This window comes from Pseudorca crassidens, chromosome 4, assembly GCF_039906515.1.
Source record: "Pseudorca crassidens isolate mPseCra1 chromosome 4, mPseCra1.hap1, whole genome shotgun sequence".
Taxonomy (NCBI): Eukaryota; Metazoa; Chordata; class Mammalia; order Artiodactyla; family Delphinidae; genus Pseudorca; species Pseudorca crassidens.
Window position 1 is genome coordinate 31,893,655 of NC_090299.1, and position 19,210 is coordinate 31,912,864.

The window sequence follows — 19,210 nt, forward strand, 5'->3', positions numbered from 1 at the left end:
GAAAACTGTTTCACAGAGGAGATGCTACAGGATTTGCAAAAGCATGGAAATGTGAGGGACTTAGGTCTTTGGGGAACTGTAGGTTGTTTTGGCTGCTCTGCCGGATGAACGTGAGGGGAGATGAAGCTCGAGCGATTAGCAGAGGTCTGACGGTGAACTCCGGACTGCTCGGGACTTTGCCCCACAGGTGGTCGAGAGTTTGAGATTGCACTGGGGAATAGTGTCTCTGGTGCCTTTGTATTTTAGTGAGGTCACCCTTAAGGCCTGGAATGGGGAGGGTCTGGAGGTAGGAGACTAGTCAGGAGGCTTTTGGAGTGAATTGAGGTATCGGCCATGGGAATAGAAAAGATGGGGCATATTTGAGGGCTCTTGAGCCTGTAGCATCAGTGGAACGTGGTGTCCGGGTTGATTGCTGAATTTGGGGGTGAACATGAAGGATGGTGCTTTCAGAAGAGAAGATGGTATGATTGAGTTAGAAAATATAGGGTAGGAAGGGAGAAGATGACTGTTTGATTTTAGCTGGGTTAGGTTTGAAATGCTGGTGGCATATCTAGGTGAAGATGACCACTGGGTCATTGGGAAATTGGTTCTGGAGCTCAGGAACGTTGTGTAGAATTAAGATAAAGATTTGGGAATCAAGGGCTTCCCTGCTGGTGCAGTGGTTAAAGAATCCGCCTGCCAGTGCAGAGGACACGGGTTCGAACCCTGGTCGGGGAAGATCCCACATGCGGCGGAGCAACTAAGCCCATGCGCCACAACTACTGAGCCTGTGCTCTAGAGCCTGCAAGCCACAACTACTGAGCCCATGTGCCACAACTGCTGAAGCCTGTGCACCTAGAGCCCATGCTCCGCAACAAGAGAAGCTACCACAATGACAAGCCCGCGCACCGCAACGAAGAGTAGCCCTCGCTCGCCCCAGCTAGAGAAAGCCCACGCACAGCAACAAAGACCCAGTGCAGCCAAAAATAAATTTAAAAAAAAAATTGGGGAATCATTAACTTTATTGTTGAAACCTTGATGAAGTTGAGTGTACAAAAGAGTATATAGAATGAGAAGCGAGTCACAGATGGAAACTTGGGGAACACCTTCATTTAAAAGGACAGTTGGAATAGTAGGATCACGACTTAATCACTCTGCCAGATACTAAGGCTATAAAGCTACTGAAATTATTTCAGTATATTGGGATGAGATCTGTGACAGAGGTATATGGTGGGTACTCTGAGAACCCAGCAGAAGTGAGGCCTCAGTCAGCCTGGACATGAGGGTAGGCTTCCTGGAGGACTTAGCATGGAGCTGTGCTGTGAGGGGACACATTGCTGTAGCCAGAGGAGAGAGGTGGAGTGTTTTTGGCAGGGGGGATGGCAAAGGCATTAGGCCCAAACAGCCTGGTAGACCAGGCAGGTGTTAATTATCAATAGAACATCAGGTGCAAGACTGAGAATGGTGGGGCCAGGTGGAGAAGGCCTGACGATTCACACTGAGAAGCTTGGGTTTTACCCTGATGGTGCTGGGCAGTCTCTGAAGAGTTTAGTGACGTGGTTGAATTTGCATCCTCTGTCATCCTGGGGACAGTGTAGAGTGTGGCTTTGAGCAGGTCAAAGCTGGAAGCCAGCAGACGTATTAAAAGGGTGTTGTCCAGGCAGGAAAAATGAGGTTGAACCAGGAGCTAGGGAAGAAGTGCAGACTGGGTTAGTGTAATGTCTAGAGGTAAAATCTGAAGGACTTTGTGACAAAATGCAGGGGGTGGGACGGCAAAGGGAAGAAACCAGAACAACTCTGGGGATTCTGGGTGAGTAGTGTCGTCATCCCTTGATTTGGGCAGTATAGGTGGGAATGCAAGCTTGGGAGAAAAGAGAGTGGGTTCAGTTTTGGACGTGTTAAGTTTGAGGTACCTGGGAGATCTCCAGGTGGGTGTATTTTGGAGGAAGTTGGAAAGGTGTGTTTAATTTCGGGAGAGGTCAGAGTTCAGACTTGAGTGTTGGTTTATATGCTGTAGTTTACACAGTGAAAGCAGTTGAGAAAAGTGCTCAAGGACTGTGCAGTGTGAGCAGTGGTCTCCTGGTAGAATGTGGGCAACACCAGTGCCGCAGGGGAGCATAGGAACGACTGGGGAGTAGCATGACTGCAGTACACAGGGTTAGTAGTATGACATGTGGCAGAATGGCTTGGAAAGTGCCAGGATTGAGGGAATTTTTGTATGATTTGTTAGCTCATCTCTTTTTAATGGAAGAGAGTGACTTTTACTTGTTTGTTGCCAGTGGAGAAGGAGGAGGTTGAAAATTCCAGATGCAGCAGCAATAATGGATTGAGCAAGGTTCATTAGCAGGAAGGGGATTTTTTTTTCTTATGTACAATTTTTAAAAGTTACTTTCCATTTACAGTTATTACAAAATATTGGCTCTACTCGCCATGTTGTACACTACATCCTTTAGCTCATCTTACACCTAATAGTTTGTACCTCTGACTCCCCACCCCTATGTTGCCCCTTCCCCCCTCCTACTGGTAACCACTAGTTTGTTCTCCATCTCTGTGAGTCTGCTTCTTTTTTGTTATATTCACTAGTTTGTTGTATTTTTTTAAAATTTATTTATTTATTATTTTTGGCTGCATTGGGTCTTCATGGCTGCGTGTGGGCTTTCTCTAGTTGCAGCGAGCAGGGGCTACTCTTCGTTGCTGTGTGCGGGCTTCTCATTGCAGAGGCTTCTCTTGTTGCAGAGCACAGGCTCTAGGCTCGCGGGCTCTAGAGCGCAGGCTCAGTAGTAGTGGCGCACAGGCTTAGTTGCTCCACGGCATGTGGGATCTTCCCGGACCAGGGCTCGAACACGTGTCCCCTACATTGGCAGGCGGATTCTTAACCACTGCACCACCAGGGAAGTCCTGTTGTATTTGTTTAGATTCCACATACAAGTGATATCATACAGTATTTGCCTTTCTCTGTCAAACTTATTTCACTTAGTATAATGCCCTCCAAGCCCATCCGTGTTACTACAAATGGCAAAAATCTCATTCTTTTTTATGGCTGAATAGTATTCCATTGCAGAGTAGGGGATTTTGAATCCGTGAAGGGAGGAGCGGTAGGAGGGAAGGAGATAAAGGTGGGGGATATAGGTAAATTATATGGCAGAGGGGAGATTGAGAGCGTTCGTGTCTGGGGATTTCCTTTTCTTTTCTTTCTTTCTTTTTTTTGGCCATGCTACACGGCATGTGGGATCTTAGTTCCCTGACCAGGGATTGAACCCACGCCCCCTGCATTGGAAGCACGGAGTCCTAACCACTGGACGGTCAGGGAAGTCCCTGGGGATTTTCTTTTTGAAATTAGAAGTGTGGCCATCTGATAAGAGTGGAAGTAGGCATGGGTTGAGGGGCCGTAAGAAAGGTGGTAAATGGTAACATGAGCCATGTGGGGATAGGATGGAGGAAGGTGCAGGGGCTGGCTTTGAAAATGGTGGCGCTGCCTTGTCTATAGAATATGAACGTGGAGCCTGCGTTTGAGAACAGGAAGATGAGTGAATCCTCAAGGGAGAACTTGGTTTCAGTTAAGACCAGAAAGAAGAAGAGTTTCACTTACAAAGGAAGCAGTGTTCCAGAGAGAGTTGAGGCCGAGCAGTGAAGGTGTTAGCAGAGTTGGGGGTTAGGAGCCATGCAGAAAAATGAAGTTTTGGGAATGCTAGAGATGTGTAGCGCCTGCAGGGGTTTGTGTTTGGCAAGTGAATAAACTAGCCTCGGGGTTCTGAATGGATCCCTTGTGAAGTTACTTTCACGCTAGCTCAGGCTGAGGTGGAGCCTGTTGTTAAGAGAGAGGCCTGATGACTGACATCTGCATTTAAGCTGGACTTTGGCTCAGCTTCCTCGTAAAATTTAGGTGAAAGTTTTAATGGGGCATCCATTGTTCTCCTTCCTGGAACTTGCCAGTATCTCAGAATAGCAGGCCTTTTGAGGATCCGGGGAGGGGGAAGGGTAAGCTGGGACAAAGCGAGAGAGTGGCATGGACATATATACACTACCAAACGTAAAGTAGATAGCTAGTGGGAAGCAGCCGCATAGCACAGGGAGATCAGCTCGGTGCTTTGTGACCCCCTAGAGGGGTGGGATAGGGAGGGTGGGAGGGAGGGAGACGCAAGAGGGAGGGGATATGGGTACATATGTATATGTATAACTGATTCACTTTGTTATAAAGCAGAAACTAACACACCATTGTAAAGCAATTATACTCCAATAAAGATGTAAAAAAAATAAATTAAAAAAATCCTTAATGAAGAATGGGTGTGTTAATCTAATAATTTCTTGGGTTTACTTTTTTTCAGTTTATATTTTCAAAATATAAATTAAACTTTGTCTGTTTTCCACTAACACAGCTGAAAAGCACTTTTACTTGTCCTTGACATTAATACAGTACCCTTGATTCACATGAGCACTCTTCATTACGTTTCTGTATGTGCCTTTTTTCTAAGGATCGCAACAATGCAAGGCAAATTCATGAGGGTGCAAGTTTACCTTTTTTTGAAGTGTTTGTTGATGCTCCCCTGCATGTTTGTGAACAGAGGGATGTCAAAGGACTCTACAAAAAAGCACGGGCTGGAGAAATTAAAGGTAAGCAATATTGTTTTCCCAGTTTGTCTTTCCTTAGATGTTTCATCTTACCGTATCTGAGACTGGTAATCTTTTCTAAGAGATGGAAGTTTTCAAACAACTTGGAGCTACTTGAGAAGAGAAAGCAGGTCTTGTTACACTGTTGTATCTCTCAGGCCTACCAGTAGTACCTGGCACCGTGTACCCTCAGTATCATCGATCAGGTTGAAATCCTACTCACAAGGCAGTTTTAGAGGATTGGGACTTTGGGAAGCCTATTTGGTATAATTAGGTACCTAGCATTAGATTGGCTATTAGTCGGATAGTTGCTGCCACTTCTGTTCTCTTTGTTCCAGTGAAGATGTAGGACATTCCATAGCTGCTGGGAAAAATGCCTGAATTACAAGCATCTTGAGAGCAAGGAAAATGTCTCATTCTTATTTACATCATAGTGCCTGGAATGGTCTGAAATTCATTCTATGTATGATTGTTGCAGTAGATTAAATTAACATGTCTGTGATTTTATCAAAGTACATACAGCTTGTATTTTCGATTTTATGGTCTGCTCCCAGAGTTTCAACTATGATGAAAATTTGGACATAGAAAGAGACATTTAGAACCCGTTCTGCTGTCGCCCTTGATACCAGTCATTCTGTTTATCTTTTAGACATCCTTTGACATTAGCCCTGGTCTGTTACCGGTATTATTATTAACAGTAACAGAGGGCACGTAGGTTCAGCATTGTTTGGGATCAATTCATGCCCCTAACTTTTGTTTGCCTTCCCAGCAGGGAGTGTGATAGCCTCGGACTCCAGGAGCTCCCAGGAGCTCTAGGAAGTGTAGATTTTAGCACCAGCTTCTGGCCCTAGAAAGGAAAAGGTGGAACAGGAAGGAAAATGCTTGTTATTCTGGGCTCTTCTGTTTGGACCTGGGAGCCCATTAGCAGTTGGGGCAAGTTCCACTGGCCGTGATGAATCTGGTTCCTTGGGCAGGGCTCGTATCCAGTCTTGCCATCATGGAGACTCAAGTTTCACCCATTAAGCCTGTACTTTCTTGACTCAGTGAGAATAGGCTGCCTGACCTGAATAATATATGACAACAGGAGGGAAAACAGTTTATCCATTTAATTTCTAGGTCACCCTCTCTCTGTTGACGGCCAGTGTGCACTTCTGCAAAGAGAAGCAGAACAGTGTGTCCAGGATCCTGAAGTCTGAATCTTTTACTTATTTTAACTGTAGTTGCTTTTGTTGTTTTTGCAAGGATGGATTGGTGAGGGAGGTAGATTTGTTTGCTCAGCTGGAGTAAGCACCCTGTGAGCCAGGACAACATCTTTACCATTTTTGTATTTTTAGAATTTAGCACAGAGCGTGGCCCAAAGCATAATACTTGGTACACACACACAGTAAATGCTTCTCGAATGGATTAGAAGGTGGAGTGGAAATTGGATGTTCAACACTTTGATCAATGCTTTCTATTTGCAAGGTTTATATCTGGTGCTGGGGATGCAAAGATGAATAATAAGACTGAATCCAAAATACCTTGAGTCACTTACAGTTTGCATTCTGTATCTGGGAATGTGCTTGTATTAGTTCAGTTTTCTATGTTTTACTTGTTTACCAGGTGTTTCGTAACTCCTTTGAATAGACATTGTTAAAATGTTCTTAGGTTAATGTATACTTGTGTGCATGTGTGTACACACGTTTATTTATTTTAGGTTTGCCATGGTTCTAGAGTTCCTGACTGGACAGTTTTCAAAATCATTTACTCATTGTAAGAATGGTGCTTAAAAAGTTTCCTACCAATGCTATTTCAGAGCCTTGATGGTAAACATTTCAGGGACAGGTGAGATTGCATACATTCAGCAGACTTCAGGCTTTTATAGGCCTTTATATGACATTTACTAAACTGTAAATATATGCCTGTGTCAGCTACTCTTAAATACCTAGATTATTTTCATGAGTAACGCTCAAGTAGTTATTATTTACTTAAATATAAACGTTTTTCTCACAGTATACATTTACTGTAATCACTTATGGGCTAAATTAACTAGGAAGAGACTTCCTGGGCTTTTAAAATGTTAAACCAAGTCTTCTAACACAGTGATCCTCAAAGCTTTGCTGCGCATAAGCATTATCTGGTGGGACTTAAAAAATCTAGTGCCAAGGCTGTACCGCAGACCATTGAAATCAGAATCTCTTAAGGGTGGGACCCAGTGATTCCAGCGTGTAGCCACATTTGAGAATCAGAGCTTAAGAACTTGTGTTTTAACCAGGTTTGTTTTTTCCCCACGTATTTTACTGTGACTCACCACTAATACTGTTGGGAACATTGGTAATGCAAAAATTTCTTCTTGGGTTCAGAACTTCATGTGATACTTAAAAGTATGAAATAGAAAAAAAAAAAAGAAATAGATGGGCTATAGACTGGTAGTGTTTATTTTAAAGCTTTTTAGTAATGATTTTAAGTTCATGTTGACCATTCTAACCCAAGAATGACTTGGCATTCCAAGGCAGACAGATCTCGAATGACTTAGGTATGGAATAATATGAAAGATAGGAATAGCATATCTTCAGCTCAGCCAGCCCATTCTGTGGTTAACATCATGTGTTCTTTCTCTTCTAGGCAGTTACACGGTAGCACATGTACAGATAGGGAAAATCTAAATAGTGGTTAATATCTAAATGGGTTACATTTGATTGTGGAACATTTTTGGTGATATAACAGGATTCCTTACTTATGTTCTGCTTAAGCTAATAGTAGTTAATCTGTCTTGCCTGAACACTTCATGTGATGGCAGAAGAACCCTGCAGAGCTTCAATTCGGCTGTAGATAATCCTGGTGAATATAATGGACAGATTGGCTTGGCGTTGGTTTTTGCACTGAGAGGGAAAAAAATCTTGTCGAGTTTGGTTTTCTGCCCAGGGTTTCGGCACTATATCCTGTGTTCCCGTGGAGAAATGGGATGCTCTGGATTACTTGGTATTCATTCCTGTTTTCTTCACAGGCAATGTAGGCATTTACTTAACAGAAAAAAGGAAGGGTGATAGAAATATCATCAATCTTCATTATTGGAAGATTCCAGATTTGCAAGTGTGCCTACTCACTAAAATTTGTTACCCCACATCCATATACCCACAGTACTTTGGCTGTCACTTGTAGACACACACAGAGCAGCAGAATTTTAGTCACCCGGAATATACATTCCCAGCTGAAGTTGAACAAAGCTTTTGTGTATCAGCTCTCATACTGTAAAGAAGTGTCCTTTTCTGTTTTGTTTTTTTGGTACGCAGGCCTCTCACTGTTGTGGCCTCTCCCGTTGCGGAGCACATGCTCCGGACGCGCAGGCTCAGCGGCCATGGCTTACGGGCCCAGCCGCTCTGCGGCATGTGGGATCTTCCCGGACCGGGGCATGAACCCATGTCCCCTGCATGGGCAGGCGGACTCTCAACAACTGCGCCACGAGGGAAGCCCAAGAAGTGTCCTTTTGATGGCCTGTTTAGTGCCATGTGTTTTACTTTTTTTTTTTTTCTTTTTGTTGGTGATTTTGCTGTTTAAAATGACCCCCTGGCACAATGCTGAAGTACTGTCCAGTGTTCCCAAGGGCAGGAAGACTGACCTGCCTTGTGGAGAAAATACATGTGTTAGATAAGCTTTGTTCAGACATGAGTTCTGGTGCTGTTGGCCATGAGTTCGGTGTTAATGAATCAGCACTATATATGAAATAAGGTGTCTTTAAGCAGAAACACTCATAAAACAAATATATTAATTGGTTGACAAAAATTTGGTGACTAGAGGCCCACAGGAAACCAAACCCACATTTCTCCTAGAAGCAGTGGTTCAGTATTCACTAATTTTGTGTGTGTGGCAACTTATTGAAGAGAACTACTGCGAATAAGAAGGATCGACTGTTTGTGTTCAAAGAAGAAACAAAAGTTTAATTAGAAATCTTCTCCCAGGGAAGAAGTTTCAATATTATAACCCCGTAACTTAGAAGGGGCAGCATAAATATGAACTTCAGCATAGCAGAGACTTGCACTGAGGAAACAAACCTATTTTAATTTCCACTCCCTCTATTATCTTTTACCTTTTATAGGTTTCACTGGGATTGATTCTGAATATGAAAAACCAGAGGCCCCGGAATTGGTGCTGAAAACAGACTCCTGTGATGTAAATGACTGTGTCCAGCAGGTTGTGGAACTTCTACAGGAACGGGTAAGAGGAGGTCCAAGAGGGAATCCCTAGAGAATAATTATATCCATCTCATAACATTCCCCCTCCAAAAAAAGGGTGCTGGTAATGTGGAGTAACATTTGTATTTTATATTCTTTTTTTCTTCCAATTTTATTGAGATATAATTGACATACAGCATTGTATAAGTTTACAGTGTACAGCATAATGATTTGACTTATGTACATCACGAAATGATAATCACAATAAGTTTAGTGAACATCCATCATCTCACATAGGTACAGAATTTAAGAAATAGAAAAAATTTTTTTGTGTGTGTGATAAGAACTCTTAGGATTTACTTTCTTAGAAACTTTCATATATGGCATACAGCACTGTTAATTATATTTATAATGTTGTACCTTACATCCCTAGTACTTATTTACCTTATAACTGGAAGATTGTACCTTTTGACTGCCTTCATCCAGTTCCCTCTCCCCCCACCCCCTGCCTCTGGTAACTACAAATCTGATCTCTTTTTTTGTGAGTTTGTTTGTATGTTCATTTGTTTTTGAAGTATAATTTATAACACTGTGTTAGTTTCTGTTACACAACATACTGATGTTTTATATACATTTCAAAATGATTACCATAATAAGTCTAGTTACGTTGCCACAAAGATATTACTTAGTTATTAACTGTATTTCCCACACTATATATTTCATACTCATGACTCATTTATTTTGCAACTGTAAGGTTGTACCTCTTAATCACCCTCACCTATTTCTTTCTTCCTCCCCCAGTCCCCTCTCTTCTGGTAATCTTTTTGCTCTCTATCAATAACTCTGTTTCTGTTTTGTTAAGTTTGTTCATTTGTTTTGTTCTTTAGATTCCACATAAAAGTGAAATCACACAATATTTGTCTTTCTCTGTCTGACTTATTTCACTTAGTATAGTATCCTGTGGGTCCATCCATATTGTCATAAATGGCAAGATTTCATTCTCTTTTATGGCTGAGTAATATTTCATTATATACATGTACCACAACTTTATCCATTCATCTATTGATGGGTACTTGGGTTGCATCCATTTCTTGGCTGTTGTAAATAATGCTGCATAGGGGTGTGTATAGCTTTTCTAATTAGTGTTTTCTAATACCTAGGAGAGGTATTGCTGGATCATATGATAGTTCTATTTGTAATTTTTTGAGGAATCTCCATACTGTTTTCCATAGTGGCTGCACCAATTTATATTTCCACCAATAGTGTATGAGGGTTCCCTTTTCCACACATCGTCGACGATACTTGTTATTTGTTGTGACAGATGTGAGGTGTTATCTCTATAGTGGTTTTGATTTGTATTTCCCTGATCATTAGTGATGTTGAGCATCTTTTCATGTGCTTGTTCACCAATTGCATGTCTTCTTTAGAAAAACAGATCCTCAGATCCTCTGCTCATTTTTTAATCAGATTGTTTGGTTTTTGTTTTTTTTTTTTCGGTACGCAGGCCTCTCACTGCTGTGGCCTCTCCCATTGTCGAGCACAGGCTCTGGACGTGCAGGCTCAGCAGCCATGGCTCACGGGCCTAGCCGCTCCGCGGCATGTGGGATCCTCCCTGACCGGGGCATGAACCCGTGTCCCCTGCATCGGCAGGCAGACTCTCAACCACTGTGCCACCAGGGAAGCCCTGTTTGGTTTTTTTGATCTTGGTTGTGTGAGTTCTTTGTATATTTTGGATATAAACCCCTTACCAGCTATATCATTTGCGAATATCTTCTCCCATTCAGTAGGTGGCCTTTTTGTTTTGTTGATAGTTTCCTTTGCTGTGCAAAAGCTTTTTAGTTTGATGTAGTCCCATTTGTTTACTTTTGCATTTGTTTCCCTTGCCTGAGGAGACATAGCCAAAAAAAAAATACTATTAAGACCAAAGAGCATACTGCCCATGTTTTCTTGTAGAAGTTTTATGGTTTCAGGCCTTACATTTAAGTCTTTAACCCATTTTGAATTTATTTTTGTGTATGGCGTGAGAAAGTAGTCCCAGTGTGATTCTTTTTTTAAAATAATTATTTTTTCACCCCCACACACACCCACACACAGACACACACACGATGTATTTTATTTTTACAAGAGATAGACTGACACCAAGCATTGTAAATGGATGACCACAACAAAAGCAACAATGAATGTAATTACCAAACACGAAACACACTCATACTATGTCATAATATTGACATTCAGTCCAGTAATCCTCCACTGTAACAGCTCCTTTACTTTGCAGTGAAAATTGATTTGTATATTTTTTGCCTCTGAGTCCTTGTGGGATTTTTTTTTTTTAATTCAGACAGAAAGTCACAAAAACTATAATCATCCTCATCAGTTCACTCAGTCCCATGTAATTAATTTTTTTTTCATGTTGATCTTTTGTTAGCACTTTTATGAGTTCATCAGTTTTCCATTAGAGTTCTGAAAATGCTTATTCATTGTTCAGCAGTATAGTCAGTTACCAGAAACCTGTACTTGTCAGAGTCTTTTCCATGAATTCCTTGAAGATGAAACCCTTTTATAGGAACATTTTTGCAAAAGCCTCAGAGTACACCCAGAACTGTCTGTGAATGACAAAAGACTTAAGAATGACCATGGTTAAAGATTTGATGAAAGTTCATAATAATGCAAGTGACAAGGAAATTTAGTTATTTTTGAGATATACATTTTAAAGTAATAACTAGAATTATGGCTTATAACATTATACCAGAACATACAAGATTTTTAGAAATTTCATGTAATGTCTGAAACATTTATATTAACATATTTCCATACAAATAACCCAATGAAAGTTTAGTATTAGTTGTTTTGTTTGTTTTTTTATACTGCAGGTTCTTATTAATCATCAATTTTATACACATCAGTGTATACATGTCAATCCCAATTCAACACACCACCATCCCCACCCCAATGCAGTTTTCCCCCATTGGTGTCCATATGTCTGTTCTCTATATCTGTGTCTCAACTTCTGCCCTGCAAACCGGCTCATCTGTACCATTTTTCTAGGTTCCACCTACATGCGTTAATATATGATATTTGTTTTTCTCTTCCTGACTTACTTCACTCTGTATGACAGTCTGTAGATCCATCCACGTCTCAACAAATGACTCAATTTCGTTCCTTTTTATGTCTGAGTAATATCCCATTGTATATATATATATACCACAACTTTTTTATCCATTCGTCTGTCATTGGGCATTTAGGTTGCTTCCATGACCTGGCTATTGTAAATAGTGCTGCCATGAACATTGGGGTGCATGTGTCTTTTTGAAATATGGTTTTCTCTGGGTATATGCCCAGTAGTGGGATGCTGGATCATATGGTAAATCTGTTTTTAGTTTTTTAAGGAACCTCCCTACTGTTCTCCATAGTGGCCATATCAGTTTACATTCCCATCAACAGTGCAAGAGGTTTCCCTTTTCTCTGCACCCTCTCCAGCATTCGTTGTTTGTACATTTTCTGATGATGCTCATTCTAACTGGTGTGAGGTGATACCCCATTGTAGTTTTTTTTTTTTTTTTCTGTGGTACGCGGGCCTCTCACTGTCGTGGCCTCTCCTGCTGCGGAGCACAGGCTCCGGACGCACAGGCTCAGCGGCCATGGTTCATGGGCCTGGCTGCACCATGGCATGTGGGATCTTCCCGGACCAGGGCACGAACCCACGTCCCCTGCATCGGCAGGTGGACTCTCAACCACTGCGCCACCGGGGAAGCCCCTCATTGTAGTTTTGATTTGCATTTCTCTAATAATTAGTGATGTTGAGCAGCTTTTCATGTGCTTCTTTGCCATCTGTATTTCTTCTTCTTCTTTCTTCTTTGGTCTTCTGCCCATTTTTGGATTGGGTTGTTTGTTTCTTTAATATTGAGCTGCATGAGCTGTTTATATATTTTGGAGATTAATCCTTTGTCCGTTGATTCGTTTGCAAATATTTTCTCCCATTCTGAGGGTTGTCTTTTCATCTTGTTTGTGGTTTCCTTTGCTGTGCAAAAGCTTTGAAGTTTCATTAGGTCCCATTTGTTTATTTTTGTTTTTATTTCCATTACTCTAGGAGGTGGATCAAAAAAGATCTTCCTGTAATTTATGTCAAAGAGTGTTCTTGCTATGTTTTCCTCTAAGAGTTTTATAGTGTCTGGTCTTACATTTAGGTCTCGAATCCATTTTGACTTTATTTTTGTGTATGGTGTTAGGGAGTGTTCTAATTTCATTCTTTTACATGTAGCTGTCCAGTTTTCCCAGCACCACTTACTGAACAGACTGTCTTTTCTCCATTGTATATCTTTGCCTCCTTTGTCATAGATTCGTTGACCATAGGTGTGTGGGTTTATCTCTGGGCTTTCTTTCTTGTTCCATTGATCTCTGTTTCTGTTTTTGTGCCAGTACCATATTGTCTTGATTACTGTAGCTTTGTAGTATAGTCTGAAGTCAGGGAGTCTGATTCCTCCAGCTCCGTTGTTTTCCCTCAAGACTGCTTTGGCTACTTGGGGTCTTCTGTGTCTCCATACAAATTTTAAGATGATTTGTTCTAGTTCCATAAAAAATGCCATTGGTAATTTGATAGGGATTGCATTGAATCTGTAGATTGCTTTGGGTAGTACAGTCATTGTCACAATATTGATTCTTCCAATCCAATAGCATGGTATATCTCTCCATCTGTTGGTATCATCTTTAATTTCTTTCATCAGTGTCTTATAGTTTTCTGCATACAGATCTTTTGTCTCCCTAGGTAGGTTTATTCCTAGGTATTTTATTCTTTTTGTTGCAATGGTAAATGGGAGTGTTTCCATAATTTCTCTTTCAGATTTTTCATCATTAGTGTATAGGAATGCAAGAGATTTCTGTGCATTTTGTATCCTGCAAGTTTACCAAATTCATTGATTAGCTCTAGTAGTTTTCTGGTGGCATATATAGGATTCTCTATGTATACTAACATGTCATCTGCAAACAGTGACAGTTTTACTTATTCTTTTCCAATTTGTATTCCTTTTATTTCTTTTTCTTCTCTGATTGCTGTGGCTAGGACTTCCAAAACTGTGTTGAATAATAGTGGTGAGAGTGGACATCCTTGTCTCATTCCTGATCTTAGAGAAAATGCTTTCAGTTTTTCACCGTTGAGAATGATGTTTGCTGTGGGTTTGTCATATATGGCCTTTATTATGTTGAGGTAGCTTCCCTGTATGCCCACTTTCTGGAGAGTTTTTATCATAAATGGGTGTTGAATTTTGTCAGAACCTTTTTCTGCATCTATTGAGATGATCATGTGGTTTTTATTCTTCAATTTGTTAATATGGTGTATCACATTGATTGATTTGCATATATTGAAGAATCCTTGCATCCCTGGGATAATTCCCACTTGATCATGGTGTATGATCCTTTTAATGTGTTGTTGGATTCTGTTTGCTAGTATTTTGTCGAGGATTTTTGCATCTATGTTCATCAGTGATATTGGTCTGTAATTTTCTTTTTTTGTAGTATCTTTGTCTGGTTTTGGTATCAGGGTGATGGTGACCTCATCAAATGAGTTCGGGAGTGTTCCTTCCTCTGAAACTTTTTGGAAGAGTTTGAGAAGGATGGGTGTTAGCTCTTCTCTAAATGTTCTATAGAATTCACCTGTGAAGCCATCTGGTCCTGGACTTTTGTTTGTTGGAAGATTTTTTTTTTTTGGTACACGGGCCTCTCACTGTTGTGGCCTCTCCCGTTGCAGAGCACAGTCTCCAGATGCGCAGGCTCAGTGACCATGACTCACGGGCCCAGCTGCTCCGTGGCATGTGGGATCTTCCTGAACCGGGGCACGATCCCGTGTCCGCTGCATCGGCAGGCGTACTCTCAACCACTGCGCCACCAGGGAAGCCCTGTTGGAAGATTTTTAATCACAGTCTCAATTTCATTACTTGTGATTGGTCTGTTCATATTTTCTGTTTCTTCCTGGTTCAGTCTTCGAAGGTTATACCTTTCTAAGAATTTGTCCATTTCTTCCAGGTTGTCCATTTTATTGGCATAGAGTTGCTTGTAGTAGTCTCTTAGGATGCTTTGTATTTCTGTGGTGTCTGTTGTAACTTCTTTTTCATTTCTAATTTTATTGATTTGAGTCCTCTCCCTCTTTTTCTTGATGATTCTGGCTAATGGTTTATCAATTTTGTTTGTCTTCTCAAAGAACCAGCTTTTAGTTTTATTGAACTTTGCTATTGTTTTCTTTGTTTCTATTTCATTTATTTCTACTCTGATCTTTATGATTTCTTTCCTTCTGCTAACTTTGGGTTTTGTTTGTTCTTCTTTCTCTAGTTGCTTTAGGTGTAATGTTAGATTGTTTACTTGAGATTTTTCTTGTTTCTTGAGGTAGGCTTGTATAGCTATAAACTTCCCTCTTAGAACTGCTTTTGCTGCATCCCATAGGTTTGAGATCGTTGTGTTTTCATTGTCATTTGTCTCTAGGTATTTTTTGATTTCCTCTTTGATTTCTTTAGTGATCTTTTGGTTAGTTAGTAACGTATTGTTTAGCCTCCATGTCTTTGTGTTTTTTACATTTTTTTCCCTGTAATTCATTTCTAATCTCATAGCGTTGTGGTCCAAAAAGATGCTTGATATGATTCCAATTTTCTTAAATTTACTGAGGCTTGATTTGTGACCCAAGATGTGATCTATCCTGGAGAATAATCCGTGCACACTTGAGAAGAAAATGTAATCTGCTGTTTTTGGATGGAATGTCCTATAAATATCAGTTAAATCTATCTGGTCTATTGTGTCATTTAAAGCTTATGTTTACTTATTTATTTTCATTTTGGATGATCTGTCCATTGGTGTAAGTGAGGTGTTAAAGTCCCTCACTATTATTGTGTTACTGTCGATTTCATCTTTTATAGCTGTTAGCAGTTGCCTTATGTATTGAGGTGCTCCTATGTTGGGTGCACATATATTTATAATTGTTATATCTTCTTCTTGGATTGATCCCTTGATCATTATGTAGTGTCCTTCCTTGTCTCTTGTAACATTCTTTATTTTAAAGTCTATTTTATCTTATATGAGTATTGCTACTCCAGCTTTCTTTTGATTTCCATTTGCATGGAATATCTTTTTTCATCCCCTCACTTTCAGTCTGTATGTGTCCCTAGGTCTGAAGTGGGTCTCTTGTAGACAGCATATATATGGGTCTTGTTTTTGTATGCATTCATCAAGCCTGTGTCTTTTGGTTTGAGCATTTAATCCATTCATGTTTAAGGTAATTATTGATATGTATGTTCCTATGACCATTTTCTTAATTGTTTTGGGTTTGTTTTTGTAGGTTGTTTTATTCTTTTGTGTTTCCCACTTAGAGAAGTTCCTTTAGCATTTGTTTTAGAGCTGGTGTGGTGGTGCTGAGTTCTCTTAGCGTTAGCTTGTCTGTAAAGCTTTTGATTTCTCCATTGAATCTGAACGAGATCCTTGCTGGGTAGCGTAATCTTGGTTGTAGGTTCTTCCCTTTCATCACTTTAAGTATATCATGCCACTCCCTTCTGGCTTATACAGTTTCTGCTGAGAAATCAGCTGTTAACCTTATGGGAGTTCCCTTGTGTATTATTTGTCTTTTTTCCCTTGCTGCTTTCAATAATTTTTCTTTAATTTTTGCCCATTTGATTACTGTGTGTCTCGGCGTGTTTCTCCTTGGGTTTATCCTGTATGGGACTCGCTGCGCTTCCTGGACTTGGGTGGCTATTTTTCCCATGTTAGGGAAGTTTTCGACTATAATCTCTTCAAATATTTTCTGGGGTCCTTTCTCTCTCTTCTCCTTCTGGGACCCCTATAATGCGAATGTTGTGTTTAACCTTGTCCCAGAGGTCTCTTAGGCTGTCTTCATTTGTTTTTATTCTTTTTTCTTTAGTCTGTTCCGCAGCAGTGGATTCTACCATTCTGTCTTCCAGGTCACTTATCCGTTCTTCTGCCTCAGTTATTCTGCTATTGATTCCTTCTGGTGTAGTTTTTATTTCAGTTATTGTTCATCTCTGTTTGTTTGTTCTTTAATTCTTCTAGTTCTTCGTTAAACATTTATTGCATCTTCTTGATCTTTGCCTTCATTCTTTTTCCGAGGTCCTGGATCATCACTATCATTATTCTGAATTCTTTTTCTGGAAGGTTCCCTCTCTCCACTTCATTTAGTTGTTTTTCTGGGGTTTTATCTTGTTCCTTCATCTGGTATATAGCCCTCTGCCTTTTCATCTTGTCTGTCTTTCTGTGAATGTGGTTTTTGTTCCACAGGCTGCAGGATTGTAGTTCTTCTTGCTTCTGCTCCGGTTTGATGCTTTTGCAAGTAGCTGTCCACTTTTCCCAAAATCATTTATTGAAGAGGCTGTCTTTTTTCCCATTGTATATTCTTGGCTCCTTTGTCATTGATTAATTGCCCATATAAGTGTGGGTTCATTTCTGGGCTGTCTGTTCTGTTCCTTTGATCTATGTCTGTTTTTGTACCAGTACCATACTGTTTAGATGACAGTAGCTTTATAGTGTAGTTTGAAATCAGGGAGCATGATACCTCCAGCTTTGTTCTTCTTTCTCAAGATTGTTTTGGGTGTTTGGGGTCTTTTGTGTTTCCATACAAATTTTACAATTATTTTTTCCAGTTCTGTAAAAAATGCCATTAGTATTTTGTTAGGAATTGAAGTGAATTTGTAGATTGCCTTGGGTAGTGTGGTCATTTTAACACTATTAATTCTTCTAGTCCATGACCAAGGTATATCTTTGCATGTTTGTGTCATCTTCAGTTTCTTTCATCAGTGTCTTATAGTTTTCTGAGAAGAAGTCTTTTACTTCCTTAGTTAGATTTATTCCTATTTTATTCTTTTTGATGTGATTGTAAATGGAATTATCTTCTTAATTTCTCTTTCTTATAGCTCATTTTTACTGTATAGAAATGCAACAGATTTCTATATATTAATTTTGTGTCCTCCACCTTTACGAGATTCGTTGATTAGCTATAGTAGTTTTTGGTAGTGTCTTGAGGATTTTCTGTGTAAAGTATCATGTTACCTGCAATGACAGTGTTACTTCTTCCTTTCCAGTTTGGTTGCCTTTTATATATTTTTCTTGTCTGATTGCTGTGACTAAGACTTCCATTACTATGTTGAATAAAAATGGTGAGAGTAGACAACTTTGTCTTGTTCCTGATCTTAGAGGAAATGCTTTAACCATTGAGTATGCTGTTAGCTGTGGGCTTATCATATATGGCCTTTATCATATTGAGGTGTGTTCTCTCTATAACCACTTTGTTGAGAGTTTTTACCGTAAATGGATGTTGAACTTTGTCAGAAGCTTTTTCTGCCTCTATCCAGATGATCATATAATTTTTATTGTTCATCTTGGTAATGTGGCATATCACATCGATTGATTTGTGGATATCGAACCATCCTTGCATCCTGGGATTAATCCCACTTGATCAAGGTTTATGATCCTTTTAATGTGTTGTTGAATACATTAAGTGCTGAATACGTGCATTTTAAATTCTTTATAGCACTGACGGTTTTCTGTGCATGTGTGTCACTGTGTTAGGTGCTGTGGGGGGCACCATATATGTATCACATGTGAAATATTCCAGTCAGTCTAAACCACAGGAGGCTTGAGAGACAAACAATCTTTTATTTTACCTGTAATTTTAACACACAAATGCCTTATAGAGGAAATTCAGCCTTGGTTATTCAGCTCTACAACTTGGCATCAGTATATTTTTAAGTTGAGTTACATAATGTATTTAAGTTTTCCTAAACATTTAGAGAGTCCAGATTTCCCCTGTGATAACTTGATGACATCTTATGGTTGAATTTTAGGTAGGTGAAGGTTCCAGGACGTAACGACCTTTGTCTCGTTCCTGAACATATGGAAACGTAAAGAGGTTTGATGTTATCAGGCCCACTAGGTGCGTGATTCTCTGAGTTTAGTTTAATCTCAGTTTTTAGAAGTTATTTTTCTTCCCTTCTCTGCTCCTTTCTCCATACTTCCCCTTTCCTAGTGGAGGGTCACAGTTCATTTAGCTGAAGAGGATCCGGCCTTCATGTGGGCGTCAGTAGTTCCTTTCTCCCCAGTCATGGGGTTCCTGCCTTTGCTGTTCAGTGCTGCACAGGAACTCCTGATAATGGTGGTACACAGTCGGCGTTGTATCATTGCTCCTCATTCTGTCCTAACTGTGGCTTGTGATTTCTCAACCCACTGTTGACTTTTAAAATCCTATTACCATAAAACTCTTTCATCTAGTATTTCTTACTGGATATACTAGGCATACAACTTTTAAATAAAAATTACCTATATCTGAATATACTATGAATGTTTAGCCTTTGAATTTTTCCATATTATAAAATGTTTACCAGATGATTAGTCTGGGACTTGCTTTCCTAATTTATTTCCCTTACATAAGCATTTTAGCTGAATAGATAGAAATAAAATGAATTGCTAACTGCCCTGCTCTGATGTTTTTC

General features: G+C 40.0%; 1 protein-coding gene across 3 annotated transcripts in view; it reads left to right on the top strand.

Annotated features, from left to right (window-relative positions):
- The window catches only part of PAPSS1 (3'-phosphoadenosine 5'-phosphosulfate synthase 1), a 108,811-nt gene that overhangs the window by 20,768 nt on the left and 68,833 nt on the right, over nt 1-19,210 (top strand). For all 3 annotated transcript variants that reach the window (XM_067735390.1, XM_067735392.1, XM_067735389.1), the window contains 2 exons: nt 4,452-4,590; nt 8,663-8,781. In XM_067735390.1, the coding sequence (XP_067591491.1) occupies nt 4,452-4,590; nt 8,663-8,781 (258 nt within the window). The remainder of the gene's footprint in view (nt 1-4,451; nt 4,591-8,662; nt 8,782-19,210) is intronic.